The 21032-nt window shown below is 40.8% G+C and overlaps 4 protein-coding genes and 1 long non-coding RNA gene across 11 annotated transcripts; 2 read left to right on the top strand and 3 right to left on the bottom strand.

The window, feature by feature from the left end:
• Positions 1 to 25: 25 nt before the first annotated feature.
• Positions 26 to 11393, top strand: LOC105834448 (PDZ domain-containing protein GIPC1). 5 transcript variants are annotated; one of them, XR_004964591.1, is made up of 6 exons: positions 26 to 649; positions 5750 to 6129; positions 7510 to 7606; positions 7702 to 8084; positions 10166 to 10264; positions 10410 to 10551. XR_004964591.1 is itself a non-coding variant. In XM_012676934.3 (6 exons), exons 2-6 carry the CDS (start codon positions 5758 to 5760, stop codon positions 10565 to 10567), a joined length of 1092 nt encoding a protein of 363 aa, XP_012532388.1. In that variant the 5' UTR covers positions 160 to 649; positions 5750 to 5757; the 3' UTR covers positions 10568 to 11393. The 5 variants fall into 5 exon arrangements, 4 of the variants coding, with proteins under 4 accessions (XP_012532388.1, XP_036147782.1, XP_012532387.1 ...); XM_012676934.3 differs by having other exon boundaries at positions 160 to 649; positions 10183 to 10264; positions 10410 to 11393; XM_036291889.1 differs by lacking the exon at positions 26 to 649 and adding an exon at positions 656 to 1180 and having other exon boundaries at positions 10183 to 10264; positions 10410 to 11393.
• Positions 1460 to 2259, bottom strand: LOC118647289. Its single transcript, XM_036291890.1, has 2 exons — positions 2182 to 2259; positions 1460 to 2109 (listed from the first exon to the last, which is right to left on the bottom strand). The coding sequence occupies exons 1-2, from the start codon at positions 2208 to 2210 to the stop codon at positions 1779 to 1781; spliced, it is 360 nt and encodes a 119-aa protein (XP_036147783.1). The 5' UTR covers positions 2211 to 2259; the 3' UTR covers positions 1460 to 1778.
• LOC118647290 lies at positions 11274 to 12776 on the bottom strand. The gene is made up of 2 exons (XR_004964592.1): positions 12391 to 12776; positions 11274 to 12245 (listed from the first exon to the last, which is right to left on the bottom strand). It is a non-coding gene; the product is annotated as an uncharacterized LOC118647290 (long non-coding RNA).
• A 624-nt stretch (positions 12777 to 13400) lies between these two features.
• On the top strand, positions 13401 to 16588 carry LOC105828252 (succinyl-CoA:3-ketoacid coenzyme A transferase 1, mitochondrial). Its single transcript, XM_012666500.3, has 7 exons — positions 13401 to 13762; positions 14129 to 14509; positions 14591 to 15016; positions 15104 to 15212; positions 15323 to 15539; positions 15631 to 15842; positions 15931 to 16588. Exons 1-7 carry the CDS (start codon positions 13682 to 13684, stop codon positions 16116 to 16118), a joined length of 1614 nt encoding a protein of 537 aa, XP_012521954.1. The 5' UTR covers positions 13401 to 13681; the 3' UTR covers positions 16119 to 16588.
• Positions 16197 to 20198, bottom strand: LOC105828251 (ATP-binding cassette sub-family G member 5). 3 transcript variants are annotated; one of them, XM_012666499.3, is made up of 6 exons: positions 20073 to 20198; positions 19360 to 19623; positions 18512 to 19087; positions 18070 to 18292; positions 17627 to 17841; positions 16779 to 17446 (listed from the first exon to the last, which is right to left on the bottom strand). In XM_012666499.3, the coding sequence occupies exons 2-6, from the start codon at positions 19553 to 19555 to the stop codon at positions 16779 to 16781; spliced, it is 1878 nt and encodes a 625-aa protein (XP_012521953.1). In that variant the 5' UTR covers positions 19556 to 19623; positions 20073 to 20198. The 3 variants fall into 3 exon arrangements, with proteins under 3 accessions (XP_012521951.1, XP_012521953.1, XP_012521952.1); XM_012666498.3 differs by lacking the exon at positions 20073 to 20198 and adding an exon at positions 19762 to 19888; XM_012666497.3 differs by lacking the exon at positions 20073 to 20198 and having other exon boundaries at positions 16197 to 17446; positions 19360 to 19561.
• Between the last annotated feature and the right edge of the window lie 834 nt (positions 20199 to 21032).

The following is a 21032-nucleotide window of genomic DNA, read 5'->3' as shown; positions in this document are numbered from 1 at the left end:
CCGCTCGTCGCCATTCAATATTTGTTCATTAAAGCAAACGGATATACCTTACACACCGAGTAAAGAAATAAGGAAACGATTTTTCTTTAAAACAGGAAATTTCTTTATTGATAAAGACAAAAAATTTTATTATTCTTTTCTATTATCTTTGTCTTTTTGTGAGTTGGAAATTGTAAAAATTTACTCAAAAATTATTATTGAGCATCCGTTCTTGGGCCTCTTTTTACGTTTGTTTATTTACTTTCTTTTTTTTTTAGATAAAAGTTTCTCGAAGAGAAGGACTCGCAACGGTACGCGGTTTGCACACCTCATTGTTAGGATTGTGACGGACACGCTCGAGGGGGGTCGCCGGTGCGAGAAGGGGCCCCCGTGCGATCAGTCCTCTCGCCGCTGCTTTCCGGTCACGGTGGCACACGCGAGCTCGTGAAATCGGCCTCGCGCGATTTTCTCCTGCTAACACAATGTTCTCTCGCGCCCGCGGGAAGTGCCGCTGGTGTTGAACGAATTGGAATTAAGTGTGAAACAGAGGCGGAATTTCCTTCGAGTCGTCGTCGTCGTCGTTTACCTTAGAGGGAAGAGGCGATATTAATTTTCTTTTCGGATATACGCAGAGTTGACTCTACAAATATGTGAAGAGGAGAATTTTGAGGTATATACGGAGCCTTATCGCTCGTTCTAGAAAGAATTTTGTTCGCAGTTGTGTATCCTCGAACGGCAGATAAGTCGTGGAGCAGTAACGTACGATCGTAACGAGAATTCTTTTTAAAGAAAGGCAATGCAGTGTCTTCATTTTAAATGCACTGTCAATCGTTTCCATTTTTTTTAATCCTCTAGAAACTATATGTAGATTTTGGAGTAAAATTCTTCCCGAGGTATTCGATTCCATTAAAAACGATTTTGGTGACCGAGTGAGCCGTTGATAGTCTTTGAACTGTCAGATCGCGATCAGTACCTATTGCCTTCTTTTTTTTTGAAAATCTTAATTGCGAGGCGATGTAAAAATGAATTTTTTGCATTTAGGAGGAACGCGCGACGGGAATCTCTCAGAAAGAGAGCGAATCGCCGGTTATTTATCACGGGTTTTCACGGGTAATATACCGGTACCCGCTCAGCAACGTAGCAAGTGCGAAGAAAGGAGTTTGCTTTTAACGCGCTATTAAGCGTGTCTCATGTCTGAAAGGCCAGTTTATTAATATATATTATTTTTATTAATTTGCGATAAGCAGCGGTCAGACTGGTGCTTGCCGAAGTATAAAACTTATGGAATGATATATGTGTGTGTGTCCGATACATTTCAAATTCACTTTTTTTTAAATCGCCTTCTACTTTTGGAGTTTTATTTACTTACAAATAAGAGAGTCGAAATTTCTTCACCGCAAGAATCCAGTAAACAGAGAATGAATTAAACGTTCCAAACGTCTAATTTTGCGCTTTGCGATACGCAGCATTTTAATTTAAATTTTTTTTTAGCGGAAAAGAAAGATTATAATTTACATTTTTAATTTCTCAATTAAATAAATATCCTTTTAAATCGCCTGCTTCATTTTTGGACTGTCAAACTGTAAACAAGAGGTCAAAATCTCTTTTCAAATTCTCATCGGAGAAAAAGCCGAGCGATCCAAGACCTAATTTTGATCCCAAGTTTCACGGGATGATTTCCAATCCCGCTGGCGGTCCGCGTGGATTCCCATCCGCGCCTGTAAATCGCGATAAGGATCGAGCGAGGCGATAACGGGTAAACGATAACGGGGCGGACGAGAGCGGAAAGAAAGGGGTATTTAGATCCCGGCGGCAGCCAGTTGCGACGATGATCGCGTCGCGGCCGATTGCTGCCTGCCGCCTCTCTTCGTCGCTGTGCTGCTCTCGCTGAACAAGTGCCTCCGCGTTGCGCGAAAAAGCTCACAACACACGGACGCGGATATACGGATACGGACAGGTGCGCGCCGATCGCGGCGAGGAAGAGGTGAGAGGCCGGTCTTCTCGGTTGCACGCTCCGGACGGGCGTTGCGTGTTATTTGTACTCGCCGGCGTGTACTCGCTCGTAACGTATTACGGTATTGACGTGTACGCCGCTGTACAGGGTGTCCCCGAAAACCGCCGACGATAGCTCTGATATAAAAAAGTTTATTAAGATAATAATATAGATAATAAGATGTAAGAAGAAAATTTAATTATTGTTACTTTCGTTGCGTTACACGCATCTGTTGCATAATCTCGACCGTCCTCTTCCGTGACACCCTGACAGTCACGCAGCGATGACTAAAGTGAAGAAAAATTGTTACGTTGCATAATTACCTACCTGCCGCGCGACGTCAGCCTTCGGGGAATTTATCTTCGCCGCGCCGCTATTGCCGCTAATTGGAGACGCGATAAGCGGCAGTTTATTGAGTAAGCTTCGACCGGACGGTTGAACAGTCCAGGCTCTCTCGGGAGAGAGTTGTGCCCCCGGTGTTAACGCACCGTGGAATAAATGTCAAACGTTAGGTACGCACGGTGGGACACTGGATCTAGCATCTGGCATTTTACGAGACAAAAATTGTTGATTTGATTACATTTTTCTACTCGATTCAATTTCTTTAGTTCAAGTATTTATTTATTTTAATTAAATAGATAAATGTTTATATATATAATATTTAAATACTTAAATTGGAGTTGAAAAATTTAGTCAATTTAATTCTTTTATCAAGAGAATTTTTTGGTTCTACCTTTCTCCTTTATTCGTCTAATACTAATTCACAAAGTTTTTAATTTCTCATTGTACAACTCGCCGCAATTAACGAAGAACGAGCTTGATGAGAAGTCCAATCGCGATGCGGGATCGCGATCTCCTTCTGAATCGGACAGAGACGATTGACCGCAATCGGAGACAATTGGATTGGCGATATTGCGCGTCGTAGACAATTTGCATTGTCGTAGAGGAACGGCCGGCCTTTTACGAAATCCGCGATAGCGCTTAGTCAGAAGTTGCGACGCGATGCCAACGACCTGTAAACCAAATCCGCCTCCGCCGTTTGTACGAGTACCTGTTACCGCCAAGATTTTAATATCGTCCCGTTGGATCGCAATATACAGATAATAATATGAGAATACACAAATAAGGATGAACCTTACTTGATCACAGCTGGATCTTTGTGCTGATATTTCTTGTGTAATTTTATCTTTTCAAGATATGATATGACAGTAAAAAATTTATTAAAAACTCCTGGTTAAAGTGTTATTTTTTACAACAAATTTTTTATACTTTGAAAGAGCAATAGATGCTTTTAGCATTATTGTTATTATCGTGACATTAGTATTCTTCAACTTACAACTGCGTTTTCAGAATGAAAATTTATTTTATGAACTTAAAAAGGTATATAAGATCATGAAAATTATTTAAATATTTTTTTCGGAGAGAAAGATACGAAACTGAAAAAAAGGAGTTGTTGATTCGACTAAATTTTTCAACTCGGATTAAATTTCTTTAATTCAACTATATTTATGTATTTCCAATATATAAATACTTAAATAAAATTTCAATTATTTCATTCATTTAAGTCAAACGCATAAATACTTGAACTAAAGAAATTTAATCCAGTTAAAAATTTAGTCAAATTTAACAACATTTCTTTCTCAGTGTATGAGAGGAAAAAATATGAGCGACTTTTTTATCCCGTAAAAGATACGCTTATGGTTGTCGTCGCAAAAATACACGAAATTCCTACCGTCATCCGTAATCATGAAATTAATCGTAATCGAACCGGCTCGAGTTTTCCTGACTTATTCGCCGCTGTTTATAGTTGGAAAGAAGTATGTTGGACCTGCGACAATTTGCATGAATAACAATCGCGTTACCCTCAAATCCGAGGTGAATAAGGCAGTTTGCGCAGGTAATTCTGTCATATTTTCCTCGTTGCATAATGCGGATCGGAGCAAGAACACGACGTTTTTTAACACACTCACGTGACGCGTCGGATATCATCGCGTGGATTTTGCGATAACTTTGCAAATGAGCGCGATAAAATATCCTGGGAAAAAAATCTTCATATCGAAGATCAAATTCAAGATCAAATTATATCAAAGCAGATCTAATTTTAACAATCGGTTTAAAATTAGATCTACTCTGGTATATAATTTAATCTTTAATTTTATCTTTGATATGAAATTTGGTCTATTTTGATATTTCGGATTATACGAAAAAAATTGACACAGATAGAATCAAAGGACGCTTTCGTTCGGCGACAAACGTTGGATTTGATTGTAATATTTCACGAAACGTTGGAATATATTATTATCCCGCGATTTAAATCTCGGATCTTGACTCGCGATCGCGCCGAGCTGTTATCGCGCGGCGATTAAGTGAGACTTAAACTGTCATATGTCCGACGGATATTATCAAACATTCCGTCAGGCCTATATTTATGTCGATTCCTATGCGCTCTTAATATCGACTACTGATATGATATAGTTTGTCATTGATTAATCCCCGGACTCGGATAAAGAAATCAGAAATTCTCGAAAATAGCGATACCTCGTAAAACCTTGGTGGACAAATCCGAAGATCGTGAGAAAGGAGGAGAAAACACATACGTGAGAGACAAAGGCAGCCGGTTGTATTTTCACTATAGTAATCAAAGGAGGATGATTCAGGCGAATAATGAGTACCGTATGAAAGGAGATCGCAATTTACGGTCTTTGGTGGCGCGAACGAGGAAGGAAGAAGTTCTCGCTCAGGCTCCGCTTGAAAAAGAAGAGACGTAAAAAAAAACCGTTCGCGTTTCTTTGGGGTCTCTCCCTCGCGAGGGAGAGGAAGATAACGAGAGACGTCAGTCGCGCCCGAGAGACTTAATTAATATACGCGAGCTAGCTGTTCCGTGCGTGACCGCCGCGCGCTCGTCAGAGTGATTTTACGTACGAAATTAGGAGAGATAAGCGTATTCTTTCTGTAACGCGCGGAAGAAACGCGAGCACGTAATAGATACCCTCGGCGATGTAACATGTGGCCTGATATCAATGCGCCTTTATCTCCTCACGCGACGGATATGATGCCAATTATCGTGCGCCTCTCGTTCCTCCGACTGTTCTCAGTTCTTTCATCCAATACCCGAAGAGAATCGTACGCACACTTCGATCCCACGACAGAACGCTAATTAAAATTTGTATACGCGGATTTTCTCGATTACGTTTCCTCAAATTAACGTGGCTGCAATGAAAAGAATAAAGAGAAGTATGTAATTTTAAAATGTAGTTTTAAAACACGCACCTCGCAATTTTCTTAAGAATGTTCTGATCATATAAAACGCATATGTAAAAAGTCGTTCATCTGCTACAAGCTGAAATAATTCTTACAAACGAGCAAATCACTCGATCCAAAAAGTTCCTGTTATCTGCGGCACTTTATAAACATTTCAGACTTTAAGTAATTCGTAAAATTAGGTTTTATACGAGCTCCAAGTTCCTTCAAAAATACACGCATAACTCTTATGATGTTATAAATCACTGTCGGAATCATGTCGATCTCGCTTTAAGATAGAAGCGCGAAAAACTCGAGAAAGACAGGGCGAGAGAGAGAGAGAGAGAGAGAGAGAGAGAGAGAGAGAGAGAGAGAGAGAGAGAGAGAGAGAGAGAGAGAGAGATTTAGTCTTTGCGCGTCTCTGTTATGAACCTGTCCGGTCCCCGTAACTTAATTTCTGCGAGCATGAGAATCCAGGAGTATCGTCACGCCGGATTGTGCATAACGGGGTCTTCCTTTGTAAATTTATTCGCGCAGAGTCGAGGATGCCGCTGTTCAAGGCGCGGGCCATGCTGAGATCGCCGGTAACGGAGAAAGCTGCGAACGGCGTGTCGCAGTGTCGCAGCCAGCAGCAGCAGCAACAGCAACATCAGCATCAGCATCATCATCAGGCCGGCGGTGACAACGGTCATGACAGCGGTAACGGTACCGATAGCAGCAACCGGTCGGGCAACGGCGCTGCTCCTCTTCTTCAGCGCGAGCAGGCGAGATCGCCGTCCCGGGACCCGAAGCCGTCGTCCCTGGTCTTCCACTGCCAGCTGGCCCACGGCAGTCCCACGGGACTTATATCGGATTTCAGTAACGTTCGGGAACTGTACCAGAAGATCGCCGAGCGCTACGACCTACCCGCGGAAGAGGTGAGCGCGAAACAGTTAGGGTTTTTCTCTCGGGAAAGAAGAGCGAACTCTCGAAGGATTTGATCTTGTTGTTAACTTCTTTCTCACAACATAGTTCGTTATAGATCGAAACTCACATGTCACCGATACATGCAGTTATTTCTAGATTTTTATTTAATTTTATTTTTCGCTATTTGCATGATTTGTTCTATCTATTGTTCAATACCAGAGCTACTGGTTCGCTAATTCTCATGAGTTCGCTCTTTCGTCTGATTGTAAGTGAACTCTTCGTTCGGCTCGCTTCTTTTGGAAGCAATTAAAGAAGCAATTCGAAAAGCGAATTCGGTATAGTCGCGAAATCGTAGCTAGTCGACAATTTGTAAGAACAAAATTGTCCGCGAGTCCTCCTTTACATTTGGAGAAATCGTCGAATCGCGGGACGAAGCCGTCGGAGTTGATGGTAACGGCTAGAAATGGAAACCTGCCTCGTAGTGTTTTCAGCGCGGACCGTCCCACGTAGGGAGAAACGACACCGGACGCAGGAAGCGCCGGTCACGGACCGTGGCCTCTCTCGTCGACCTGGCGGATATGTCTCGGCAGCCGAGAGAGAAAGAGAGAGAGAGAGAGAGAGAGAGAGAGAGAGAGAGAGAGAGAGAGAGAGAGAGAGAGAGAGAGAGAGAGAGAGAGAGAGAGAGAGAGAGAGAGAGAAGGAGAGAGAGACACGTGTAATTCGTCGTGTAAACGCGGTCGCCGCGATGTAACCAGGTCGCCCCGTTACTGCTCGTTATGAGTCGCATGAAACACGGGAGGTCTGGCTCTTCTCGCAATCTCTAAAACGAACCATCGCAGCACCGCGCTTTATTCGCGTGATGATGTTCTCTAAGTCGGAATCGGCAATTATTATTCATTGAAAGACAGTGAATAGCCTGATTTCAATGCTACACTTATAGCCATACCAATTAATAATATATTTATTATCTTTCAGTGGCAATATATTAATTTTTATCAGTGAGAGTACTATCCTCCTCCCTCTTAATTAGAATCACCGAAAGACAGTAGTTACTGAAGATCACAGTTATAATTATAGCACTGCAAATTATTTGTAAGATTTTACTAATTTAGATTTAAAGAGTGGATGAAAAGAATTAAAAAAATAAGTTTAAATATAATTTAAATATAATATTTGCAGTAAGATTTATATTAAAAGTTTAGTTTTAAGAAGTCGCATATAAAATTAAACGTCTTAGATGATATTTAACGAAGTACATATAAACTTTTTCACATTTTTATTACATAATATAATAAATAAGTAAAAATAAATTTAATGTACACAAGAACTTAAACAGGAGCTTACGTACTAAAATTTAAATGTTGGAAATTAAGCGAGATTTGACGTTTCAGATCCTGTTCTGCACACTCAACACGCACAAAGTGGACATGACGGAGCTGTTGGGTGGACAGATCGGCGTGGGCGACTTCATATTCGCACATAAGAAAGGTCGGTATACGTCACACGCTTGCAATGCAACTAGAAAGTACAGAATGTATGAAACAAAAAAAAATAAAGATAATTAATTCGCGTTTTCGGTGCAGGTCGGCCAAAAGAAATCGAGCTAGTGAAAACGGACGACGCGCTGGGTCTGACGATCACCGACAACGGTGCCGGTTACGCTTTCATAAAGCGCATAAAGGAAGGTTCAGTGATCGACAGGATAAAGGTGATTGAGGTGGGCGATCATATTGAGAGGATCGACTCGACCAGTCTCGTCGGCAGGCGGCACTTCGAGGTGGCCAAGATGCTGAAGGACATACCGAAGGGCTCGACGTTCACCCTGAGGCTGGTGGAGCCGCAGAAGAACGGCTTCGGCAGCATCGGGCCGCGCGGTGACCTCAAGAGAGGGAAGAAGACCGGTTACGGGTCCGGCAAGGAGACTTTGAGATTCAAGGCGGACGGTAGCACGCAAATCGTAGAGCAGGTGTGTACACTAAGAAAAAGAATGTTGTTAAATTGACTAAATTTTTCAACTAGATTAAATTTCTTTAGTTCAAGTGTTTATGCAATTAACTTAAATTTTATTCAGTTGAAAAATTTAGTCAAATCAACAACTTTTTTCTCAGTGTAAAATATTATACATATATAAAATGATAATGGTCAAGTGAGCTTGCTCAAGACAAATAAATGTTTCACTCCATATCATCAGCTTTTCTGATAACTAAAACATTACAAGCGCGCGCTGCGCGCGCGCTATTTGACTTTTTACTTTAAAAATAATAATAATTGCAATTTGATTTTCTCTATCTTTCGTTTACATTAATCAAACGTCTTCTGCAATTTTAAATAAAAAAATGTAAAGTTTAATTATACATACATACCTACATACCTACCTACATACATACATACCAACATACATACCTACTTGCATACTTACTGCTATCTAGCTACCTAGCTACCTAGCTACATATTTATCTAGTTACGTTCGCTCGTTTGCTCCCTTCCTTGCACCCTTTTTCACTCACTCAATCACACACTCAGCCACTCACTGGCTCACTCCTCGCTCACTCCTCGCTCACTCGCTCACTCCTCGCTCACTCTTCGCTCACTCGCCAGCTCGCTCACGCGCTCACTCCTCGCTCACTCCTCGTTCACTCCTCGCTCACTCGCTCACTCCTCGCTCACTCCTCGCTCACTCCCGGCTTACTCCCGGCTCACTCCTGGCTCACTCCTGGCTCACTCCCGGCTCACTCCCGGCTCACTCCCGGCTTACTCTCGGCTCACTCCCGACTCACTCCCGGCTCACTCCTCGCTCACTCCCGGCTCACTCCCGGCTCACTCCTCGCTCACTCCTCGCTCACTCACTCGCTAACTTCTGGTTCACTCCTGGCTCACTCCTGAATCACTCCCGGCTCACTCTTCGCTCACTCCTCGCTCACTCCTGGTTCACTCCCGACTCACTCCCGGCTTACTCCCGGTTCACTCCCGGCTCACTCCTCGCTCACTCCTCGCTCACTCACTCACTCACTCACTCCTGGCTCACTCCTGGCTCACTCCCGGCTTACTCCCGGCTCACTCCCGGCTTACTCCTGGCTCACTCCCGGCTTACTCCCGGCTCACTCCCGGCTCACTCCCGGCTCACTCCTCGCTCACTCCTCACTCACTCACTCACTCACTCACTCACTTACTCCTCACTCAATCCTCACTCACTCTTATTCACTCACTCACTTACTCCTTACTCACTCCTCACTCACTCCTTACTCACTCCTCACTCACTCCTTACTCACTCCTCACTCACTCACTCACTCACTTATTTACTCATTTATCTCTCACTCACTTCTCATTCACTCTCACTCACTCTCACTCACTCACTTCTCACTTACTCTCATTCAGTCACTCACCCACTCCTCACTCACTCCTCACTCACTCCTCACTCACTTTCACTCACTCTCACTCACTCACTCACTCACTTACTCACTCACTCATTTACTCACTCACGCACGCACCTCATCCAAGTCACTAACCCATGTGCACACTGCAAACGAAGTAAAGTTCACATGTGTTTGCAGGTTTTCAATACAATGTCTGGTAACGGAATTAACACTTACTCATTTTACAAGTACACCCATAAAAAAAGTAAACAAAGACATTGCTTCGCTGTGGTCACACACAAACATACGCACACACACACACATTTAAATTTTTGTCTACAAATTATGGATTTCCTTACCGACATTAAAAAAAATTTTTTTTGAGTCGCCAAAAATCCTTGCATATGTTTTTTTTCACTAAATGAAATTTCCAAAATTTAAACTAAATTGGAGATTGGTCCGTTTCGGAAGCTAAATTATTTGTACATATTTTTATGTCTGAGTTTGTCAGGTATTAAAAAAATTATGATAAACATTTTAAAATAAAGACAAGCATTAGCTTCTTCTATTACGTGATATGTTCGAATTGAATTATTGAGCTACCACTTCAGTATTACAGAATTGACACTTTGATACATCTTCCTCATGAATGAATAACGGGCGAACATATCGGGCACGATAATTAAAAACTTAGAATAAATATTTACGCAGATCGACGATGCTGCTGCGATAGGCGTCGAGAAGATTAATACTATCTTGGAGAGCTTCATGGGTATCTCTGATACGGAGTTGGGTGAGTTTAATCTGAGTACGAGCAAACGTAGAAAAAACATGTGTTGAGTTTGCTGTTCCTTTCTTTTTGGTCTGTCAATTGTTTAAAATTTTATTTTATCAAAGACTGATATTGGAATGTCACATCCGACTTGTCGTACTTACAGCCACGCAGATCTGGGAGCTTGCCGAGGGCAAATGCAACAGTATAGACTTCGCCGAGGCAATAGACAACTCTGACTTGGAGGACTTCGGCTTCACCGACGAGTTTGTGATCGAATTGTGGGGCGCCGTGACGGATGCCAGGGCAGGTCGGCATCGATGACGCGAGGAACGACCAAATGACGGGGTGATAATTAGACGAAGTTGATTTGTGAACGAACACCGAGTGCTTTTCTAACTTGAGAGAAACGATGTTTATTCTCGTGATTCAGAGGCCTACACTCGTCGACGTGCGTTTAGCGTCAGTCGTAATTTATTTTTTCGGAATCTTTTTACGTTAGAGCAAAAAATAATTTGGTTTGCAAATGTTCCTCGAGTTTCTGACAATGTTTAATTCTAAATGCACGGTGACGATGTAGGCCGAAATTTGCAATACTTTATATCGTATATATTGTGTCATATGGCAAGAACGTAGGCTCAAAAAAGGGAGAAAAAGAAGACAGAGGGATCTTTTACAGATTAAAAATTGTATTATTACTAAGTTGTGTGCTGCAAAATTTCTTCTCTTTTTTTTGCATTGGAGCATCGATCTCGATTTTTTGTAACCGCAAAACAATCTTGTTTATTTAAATCGATATCGATCTGCAAAAAATAACGCGGAAAACAATATCTAACATTAGCGATTAATATTAATTATTCGGACGATAGCGTAAACATATTGACTGGCGTTATCAGATGATGTCATCGCGTTGGTATCGACATCGATGATATTATTCTAACACGAGCCGTATTAATATTTATTAGTATCCAGACCAACACCCAGATGTGTTTAAAAAGACATGAGGGGAGCGTTTGGAAGATATTGTACTAGTGATAACAATAGATTAATATATTTCATTAAACATATAAGTTGATACATTATATGAGCGTAAGCATGCGAGAAATGATATGTTATATTCTCTAGAAATAAAGTCTTTGTAATAAACGTATGATTCTTATTTTTATTCTATACTTACATGAAATAAATATGGAGTAAAACTGCGTTTCGATATCGCTATTTTTAGAATGTAATACAATCATTTCAGATGGTTGGCATTTATTATCATTATCTGACAAAGAGAGATAACGACTAACGCACTGGAGAAATCTTTTCTGTTGAAACATTATCTTGCAGATATATATGCACAGGTCACGTAATTCTGACATTACCCATGTGGAAATTTTACCTAAATTTAATTTTAATTTAATTTAATTTAAAAACTTTGTTTTTATGAAAATTTTTGTGTACTCCAACGTGTTTATTAAAAATAGTTTAATAAAATATTGGATTCTATAAGTTCTTATTAATATTAATATAACGTACAATTAAATATTTTAATGTAATCAATATAACTTTTTTTACTTTTTACTACAAATTTTTGGTGAAAACTCTTTGTGTATATTTGGACAGTTAATCTCGCTTTTAACTTCCATCACATCGTAGGAAAAATTATTGAAAAGTTGAAGGAAGTTATGAAAAATTTGTATTAAGGAATGCATTAAAAAAATGACAGCAAATATCCATTTGCTACCACGAAACAAAATCGTCCCTCATTTAGATCAGTATCTGTATATATCTACAAATTTACATCTTTATTTGAAAGCTATCGTTCTCGCTGCAAAACGGCGTAAACACGATAAACAAATTTTTTTTTCGACGGAATATTTCATGACAACTTAGGTCCGTCTTACGACAATTCGAGGCCCCAAGAAAAAGCATCTTCGAAAATCATCCATAATATAAAACTCACCGATCCGATGCGCAACGAGCGGAGTTATTCGGCCACGAAGCTGCGATGATACTGTAACACACAAATATAAGATTCAAATTAAAACAGTGCTTAAAATAATAAATATTTTTGAAAATTTTATAATTTATATATTAAATATTATATTATATATTAAAATAAATAAATAATAAAAACCGTGCAAATAAAAAATATTTACCCCAAGGTTGCTCCGCTGATGCCCGATGTCCTTTCTGGACCTCCTCCTCCTCTCAGAATAGGCTGTCCTTTCTTGAGAGACACTCGCGAAAAACACTCGCGATTATTAAAGTCACAATCGCGCGAGGACTAATTAAAAGTCCATTTACTTGAACGGCACTCCCGAAGCAAACACGACGAACCGGCTACGGTTCGTTTTCAATTCAATCGGTCGGCACTCCCGAACCGCGTTAACGCGGCGCGACAAATCACAATTTTACGATCAACGATGTAATAGGTTTGTTTTTTATTCCTGCACTGGTGCAATAAGTTAGAATAAGACAAATATATTTTTTCTCATTCTTACTTATTGCACTGGTGCAACAGTGCAGAAATAAAAAACAAACCTAATAAGTGCAATGGGTACAGTTAGCTTCCCCCACAGGCATTCAAGCCCTCGGGGTACTGAGCCCTCCCACCACGACAAGGTCGTACCCGTGGGAGGGAAGATTTCTTCTGAACATCTATGCAAATTTTAATTTGCTTATAAAAGAAAAAAAAGAATGCCGAGCATACATCAGGCTATCACTGCGAACCAAAGGGATATGGATACTTGAGCAATAGTTTTTTTACCAAAATATTTGACGTGTAATATGCATAGGTATTATCTTCTTGTAATACTTAAAAACAAGGAAGAGATGTAATGTAAATTCAACTGAGATTAAAATTAATTAAATTGATAAAAATAAAAATAAATATGAAGGACAGATTTATAATCAACAATAACTTTAACGTAAAAATAGTAAAATATTGTAAACAGTTATGGCTTTACTTTCAGAATTAAGATATTAAATTTGAAGAAATTATAATCACTTATAGATTTCAAAATTTCTAACTCTTGAAATTCGTTTCTCGAGCTTTAATGCGCGGATTAATACGTTCCTGATCGAAGAGCGGCTTCGAATTTAAATATATCGTATCGCTTCATCATATATCGAGTATATCGATGCGCGTTCCATTCGCTTCGTCCAGTCACCGTCCGCGCCTCCGTGCGTGAGTATTTGATGAGAGGTTAGGTTTGCCGGCGCGAAGTTCCTGAGAAATCGTTCCGTGGTGGCATTTCGATAATTCAAGATTGATTACAGCGAGGTCCAAAACCGAAGAAGCTTAAGAGCGAGATAAACAAGATATTTCGGGAAGAATTGAAATAACAAAGGCAGCCAAGTAGCGCCAAGTGTCTTAACCTCGTGCTTAACCTCCGATGCTCGCGTAAGTCCTGTGAATAATAATTGTGCGTTTAGCATACGGTGACCATGGCATTCACATTGAAAGGGGTCAGCAGTATATTTCTACGTTGGAGCAGCGGTTCTCGGGTGTCTATAAGAATATCACGGGTGCGTAAACAACACGCGACTGCTTTGTTGCCTTATCAGGAGTTATACGCGTAGCCTACGTCAGAAACAGTTATCTTAATTCTTTATTTGTTCAATAAGATTGTAATTGTCTACAATATGTATTTTTCATGTAAAATTATAAATTGTGTAATTATTTTTATATTAAGAAACAGTTGTTTGTTTAGTGACCTGTCATCTTAATGTATTTTATCAGTTTTGGACTTTTAAAAGTATCTTTTTGTATTTTTGTATCTTTGAATATATACTTTATATTTCAAATATTAGTTTAATGTTTTAATTTACGAGGCATACATATGTGTTAAAATATTTTTGAGGCAAATATGTAACTTGGATCTTGTTTAACAGGTATGCACTGCAAATTTCTCTATCAAGGCAGATATCCCAGAAGTGGAACAAGAGGTTGAAAAGTTGAAGACACCAGTAGGGAATGGCAAATTGTTTAAAAGTGTAGAAGAAGCTGTGTCTGATGTACACAATGGAGCCAAACTTTTGGTTGGTGGATTTGGCCTATGTGGCATCCCGGAAAATTTAATAGCAGCTGTACTGAAAAAAGGTTCCAAAGATTTAACAGTAGTCTCAAATAATGCTGGAGTAGAAGACTTTGGACTGGGTATATTGCTGAAGGCACACAGGATTAAGCGGATGATTGCATCATATGTAGGTGAAAATCCTGAATTTGAGAGGCAGTATCTTAGTGGTCAGTTGGAGGTCGAGTTGACACCACAGGTAACTCTTTGCAGATAAGAGAGTTGATACACTAGAAAAAAATCTCGTAGATTTTTACAAGATGAATAACAATTTGTTTAGGGTACTTTGGCAGAACGTGTGAGAGCAGGTGGTGCTGGGATTCCAGCTTTTTATACTCCCACGGCTTTCGGTACTATAGTGCAGGAGGGCAACGTCGTTGTAAAATATGACAAGGATGGTAATGCTGAGATATCAGGTGAGTCGAGGAATGTTGGCCAGTTTGACGGACGGAACTACGTCCTGGAGACCGCCATCACTGGTGACTTTGCACTTGTGAAGGCGTGGAAGGCTGACACCGCCGGTAACTTGATCTTCCGGAAGTCCGCAAGGAATTTTAATCCTGTTATGTGTAAGGCGGCTAAAGTGGCAATCGTCGAGGTAGAGGAAATTGTAGAACTTGGCCAATTAAATCCTGATCAAATTCATCTACCCGGCATCTTCGTGGACAGGATTGTGAAGGGGCCGTCTTACGAGAAACGGATCGAGGTTGGCACTTGTTTACTTCGATTGATATTCGTTATGTATATTCATTTATGTAAATCTCTCATGAATGTTGTTTTTTTTTTTTTGCAGAAACGCTCGACGAAACAAACAGTGAAGCCTAAAAAAGTGACGCCGGCTAGTAAAGCGAGGGACAGGATTATCAGGCGCGCTGCCCTTGAATTTAAGGATGGAATGTATGGTAAGTGAATAATAGAAATCTATGAAAAATGCCTGGATTAGAAATAAATAACTTGGATCTTGATCAAGTTTCTTCATCAGTTATATTTAATAAATTGGAAATTTTTGCAGCAAACTTGGGAATTGGTATACCCATGCTCGCTAGCAACTACATCCCAAAGGGCGTGACAGTAACGTTGCAATCTGAGAACGGTATTCTCGGATTGGGTCCCGTTCCGAACGAAGAGGACGTCGATCCGGATCTTATCAATGCTGGAAAGGAAACTGTAACGATCTTGCCCGGCGCTGCTTTCTTTAGTAGTGATGAGAGCTTCGGCATGATTCGAGGGTATATGATTATCAACTTTTATGTTTCTTTCATGATAAACATTAAATATACGTTAAAGAAAACAGGTTTAATAATTATATTTTTTACACAGAGGTCACATTGATCTGACTATTCTTGGAGGCATGCAAGTGTCGGAGAACGGAGATTTGGCTAACTGGATGATACCGGGAACGATGGTAAAAGGTATGGGTGGTGCTATGGATCTGGTTTCCGCGGCGAGCACCAAGGTAGTAGTAACTATGGAGCATACAGCCCGAGATGGAAGTCCGAAAATTTTGAAAAATTGTACCTTGCCTGTCACAGGTAAAAACCTTTAATCCTTCAATTTTTCTAATGTCTCTGTATTTATAATATGTGTATAATAATTTCCTTTTTACAACTTTTTTTATAGGCCAACAATGCGTAGATTTAATTATCACAGATCTCGGAGTATTTGAGGTGGTAAAAGGAGAAGGATTAAAGCTTATTGAGATTGCACATAATGTTGATATTAGCGAAGTTGTCAGTTCGACGGGCTGTGAATTCAGTGTTGCCGATGATCTTAAAGAGATGAGACAAGTCACAGATGAGGATTTATAAATCTAATGTAATATATTTCACAAATTGTAAATGTGATACACAATATGATAATTCAATACGATGGAAATCGTTCGATGATTGAAAGTAAATTTTTCATATATTTTTCGAACTATACATGTACATACAACAAATAAATAGGGTTATTGATTATGTATAATTATGTTTCTGTTGTCTGTTTTTTGTAGATCCATACTTTTCATTTAATATATTGTAATGTTAAAATTATTTGTAAACATTACGATTAGTACGTGATTAGATATCTATTATCTATGAATCTGTATACAATGTAATGTAATTTTTAAAATGTATATACATATATTTCTGTTGGCTGTAAATTATAAAAATGATTTATAATACGTTTGTGCAAGTAATCGAAATCACATTATATACTATACATTATATACTAATTAGGATTATGGTAAATAAAACGATTTTATAACATATCTTGTGAAATAAAAGTTTTTAATATTTTTGATGTGTTCTTTTTTTCTTTGATCGATAATCCTAATTTTGTTATGTACAAATTTTATATATACACTAAAAATTGTCAAATTAAATAAGTGTAATACACACTTCAATTGGTGTCAAATCCAAATACTCGAGTTTCGTTCAACCTGACGATCACATTATAAATGCGAATTTAATATATTTAATAATTCATTATTCTCTAAATTTCGCCTTCACTCTAGCGGGCAGTGGCAACAGATATAAAACGCTATTTAATATAATAAGACCAACAGCAAATGCTAAAGAGATCAATAGATTCAGATCCACGTTTAACACCTCGGAAATGTTCTCGCCTTCCCTAGTAAAGCGTTCTATTAGATAGGTCTTACCATCGGGGTACCTACAGAGCTCGGGTATACCCGGACAGGTGAAGCTCTCGTTGTAACGCAAATTAGACAGGGTAGGAGTGTCAATGACCAGCTGATTCAGCGCGAGAGATGCGTATCTGGTGGGCAATGCGGTCGTTGCCATCGCCAACCAGTAGGGCAAGTATTTTAGGCTACGAATCGCACCTGACGCAACCACCAGAGATACCAATGTCATATACAACACCGTGATGGCACCGATTACAGGCCTACCGACCACCATCAGCACGGCTACCGTCACTTGCTCGGCCGCTACGTAGCTGGACCATAGAATGCCGGAGGCATACGCCCACGAGGTGAGATCCAGGTCCAGAATGGGAATTAGAATCCCGATCGTTACTAATGTCGATATGAAACTCAGTGGGAGACTCAACATGGTGTATGCGGTCAGGAACATTGCGCCGCCATAGAGACCTTCTCGCTTCTCTTGGTAATACCTCGCGCGGAAACCTGGAACTATTAACACTTGTGTAATTAATTTCTAAACGTAGACCGAAGAAGAAAATGAACTTGAGCATCGATATGAATAAAAAAGGAAAACGTTAAATATCTTTTAAATATCTTTAAGGTTGAAAATGAGAAATTTATGATATATTAATAAACTGTTTCTCTTGATTAATCGGCATTTCGACATACACAAAAGCGATGTCGCGGCTATCCCGGCCACGTAAAACAACGTCAAGACGTTGAAGATCAAGCCACCGGTTTGCAAGAAAATTCTTGATTGTACGGGACTCGAATGCGAGTACAGTATGCTCATTAGAGCGACCACGAATGGCAGTAACAGCAGGCGAGCGGCAAAGTGTCCCAGGCCGATCTTGTTGAACGAGAACGTAGTCGCCATACTTCGTCTAAGTAACATTATGATTGTGAATGATTAATAATATGTCCTAAGTATAGTCGATTTTATAATTTTGCCGACAGATCGTGCGATTAATTTAAAAGTAATGTTATTTCAAGTTATACATGATATCAAAATAAGAGATTCACGATAATTTTTTTAAAGAAAAATTGATTTCAAAAAATCTCTTAATATGAGGATTCTATTTTCGTTAATCGTTATAATTCGGAAAACTCACAAATACAGCGCCAAAAGAGTCGAGAAGCAGCCTGGCTTAATTCCGCGTCCTAAGCCTTTGTGCATAATGCCGAGAGCCGTATCTTTCATACTGTGCTGCATTTGTGGTCCTTCTTTCATGTAAAGTACCCCGTCGATCTTGAATTTCTCCACCAGGACTGATATCTGTTGATTGGACTCGAGAAAACGATCTCGGGAGCGACGATCAACAGTTGACAAGCATACTGAAAAAGCAAAGGTCCAGACTGAGTTGCCAATTAAACTTTTCTTTACCTAAAAAGTGTCTTTGTCGTTGTTTAAATCGCTTATTTTTTAAACGCTTTAAAGACTTACTCGGAATGTAAAAGAGATTGTTAAAATATAATAATAAATATTTTTTTTTAAACGACATAATTCTATTACGACATAAGTCTACAAGAAACAGTGTTTTACGCAATACCTACAATAATACATCAGGGGATTCTCCAGTTCCGGGCACGGAAAGCCGATGTACGTGAAGTAATCCAACATGCTTCTGGTAGGTCCGGAATAGACCACCGCGCCCAGGCACAGCAATGTCACGCGGCTGACGAACGGCAATACATCAGATCTAGGTGTTTCCATCGTGAGGACGACGATGGAGCCGCGTCTGGTGGCGTAGGACCACAGCATTGAGACGATGAGGTACGTGTTTAGGGGATCGGTGTCCCAGGTTGGCTCGTCCAGCAGCAACAGGGTCGGGTCCTTAGCAAGCTGCACGCCCAACATCAGCCGCCGGTACTCCGGTCTGGTGAGGTCGTTCACTGACCGATTGGCGACCTGCGAGAGCGCTAGGTCAGCAAGGGTCTGTCGCACCCGGGCCTCGCGATTATTCAGATTGGCGAGCCACGTGGCGTACATTAAGGTCTGGCGAACCGTCAGACTCGGCAGCAGGTGACACCTGTGAGCTACGTAGCCGCCGTGACGTCGGAACAGCTCCGGTGTCAGCAGGTTGCCGTTCAGGGTAACCCGCCCCCTCGTCTCGCCCTCCGCCCTTCCAGCTAGTAGAAATGTCAAAAGTCCAAGTTATTTTAAATTTAATTGATTAAAAAAATTTTTCTTACCTTTTAATTAAAAAAAAAAACGTTTAAATAAAGCTACTTTTATGAGGATTTTTCTCATTTCAACGTAAAAATATGCGAGGTATAATAGAAAGTAGTAAAGAGTTTAATTAAACTGTATAAAATTAGTTACTATCTGCGCGCTACATTTTTCGCACTTTCGTAAAACACTGTGATTAACAACATTAAGAAAGACGATGGGAATTATTCACCGATAACATCGAGGAGCGCACGTTTGCCGGAGCCCTTTGATCCTAGAATGGCCAAGACCTCTCCGCCGTGAACGCGGGCCGATACGTCTCTGAGCACCGCGGTAGGTTCGGATTTGTTCAGGCAGGCCCCTTCAATCACCACCGAGGTGGAATGAAACACGTTGGATATATCCAGAACGCAATCGGACGGAATCATCTTGGAGAATCGGTGTTACGCGTTCAGTACCCGCAATTACATTCCGCAGATAATATCTGCAAAGGGCTCTGCAAAGGTAGAGATTCTAAAATTATTTCTTCCAAAATAAATAGATAATTTACACAACTTCGCGTATATTATTTTGCTCGGATGCTTATTAGTCAAAATTAATTACAAGAGTATTAGTATTACTATTTTAAACGTACGAACTTTTCTTCGCAGGATTATGAAGGATGTGGCGGACCATCAGAATGTGCACGGGATTGTTGCCAGATTTCGGACGGTGTCAGGACTTCGAGGGACACCGTGCACCTCAACAAAGAGACCCTCCCTCGCACTCGCGTCGATCTGCCTCCGACACCTCCGCCGCAAAATGGTAGTCCGGACGGTATGGTCGATGACGCGAGAGCGTGCTACCGCGGCGCGGATTACGGCGTGCACTGACCAGCGCGTAAAAGTGACTCGCTCGAGCGAGGCTGGAAGAGCGAGAGACGCGTAGAGCCACGGGTAACGATACCTGGCTGGCTGGCTGCCCGGCTGGGAGTTGGCTCTCCTCGAGGTGAATGTCTTCTGCGACGCGGGCCCGCGTCTGGGAGGGGGACCGACCCCGAGCGGGACCCATCGGCGTAAGCAGCGCGATGCTCCAACGTCGTGCGAGGCGTTCAACAAACGTTCGGATGCCTCCTGGTCCGCGAAGAAGTACCGTAGAAATACCGTCGCATTTTTGAGTGTGGAAAACGCTGTTCCACCGAGCCTCTTCTGTCTGCGATCAACCTGGCCTAGTTGGACCTCAACATCTTCTCGATGTTCTCGTCGTTTTCTAGGTTTCTCATTTCTCTACGGAAAAGAAAATATTATAGATTAGATGTTTCACGAAAGACGAATTACAAATTGTAATGCCTATTAAATGGAATAAAGATCTGTAAATGCGCTTCGATTTTATTGAAAGACGAGACGTAAAAGATATATTTTGTACTTTTATTATTTACGTTGGAAATAGATGAGAGCGAAGTATCATTATCGTCACTCTATTTTGTTGTTATTTTATGATAATCAGAATTTTAATTAATTGTACCGTGTTTCGAAGATAAATAAATCGAAAATAGATAATTTCTCGACAAGTTCCTCAATCATAGTCGGACGAGCGCCGCAGAAGAAAAGCAAAGAGATCTGACGAAGATACTTCAATTAGCTTCTTTTACATTAACATACGTTCGCCGAGCTTTTACTTTGTTCTATCCTTGAGTTACGCGTCTCCGCCTCCTCTCGAAGAACCCTCCGTCAATAACTCGAATACATCTCGGCGCAAAACGCGGGAGACAAAGCAGGAACGCGCGAGAACAGGCATCAGGAACGAAGGAACGGAGGTGCAAAAAAAGCGCGGAGAATCGACGGTGGACGTAAGCCGTCTCTCCGCGGGCCCATTCGCGTTCACGCCATTGCGAGCTCGTCGGTGGGGTAACCGGTGAGACCCCGG

The sequence above is a fragment of the Monomorium pharaonis genome, chromosome 9 (assembly GCF_013373865.1).
Source record: "Monomorium pharaonis isolate MP-MQ-018 chromosome 9, ASM1337386v2, whole genome shotgun sequence".
NCBI lineage: Eukaryota > Metazoa > Arthropoda > Insecta > Hymenoptera > Formicidae > Monomorium > Monomorium pharaonis.
The sequence above is the reverse complement of the archived record's forward strand: the minus strand, read 5'-3'. Positions and strand labels throughout refer to the sequence as shown.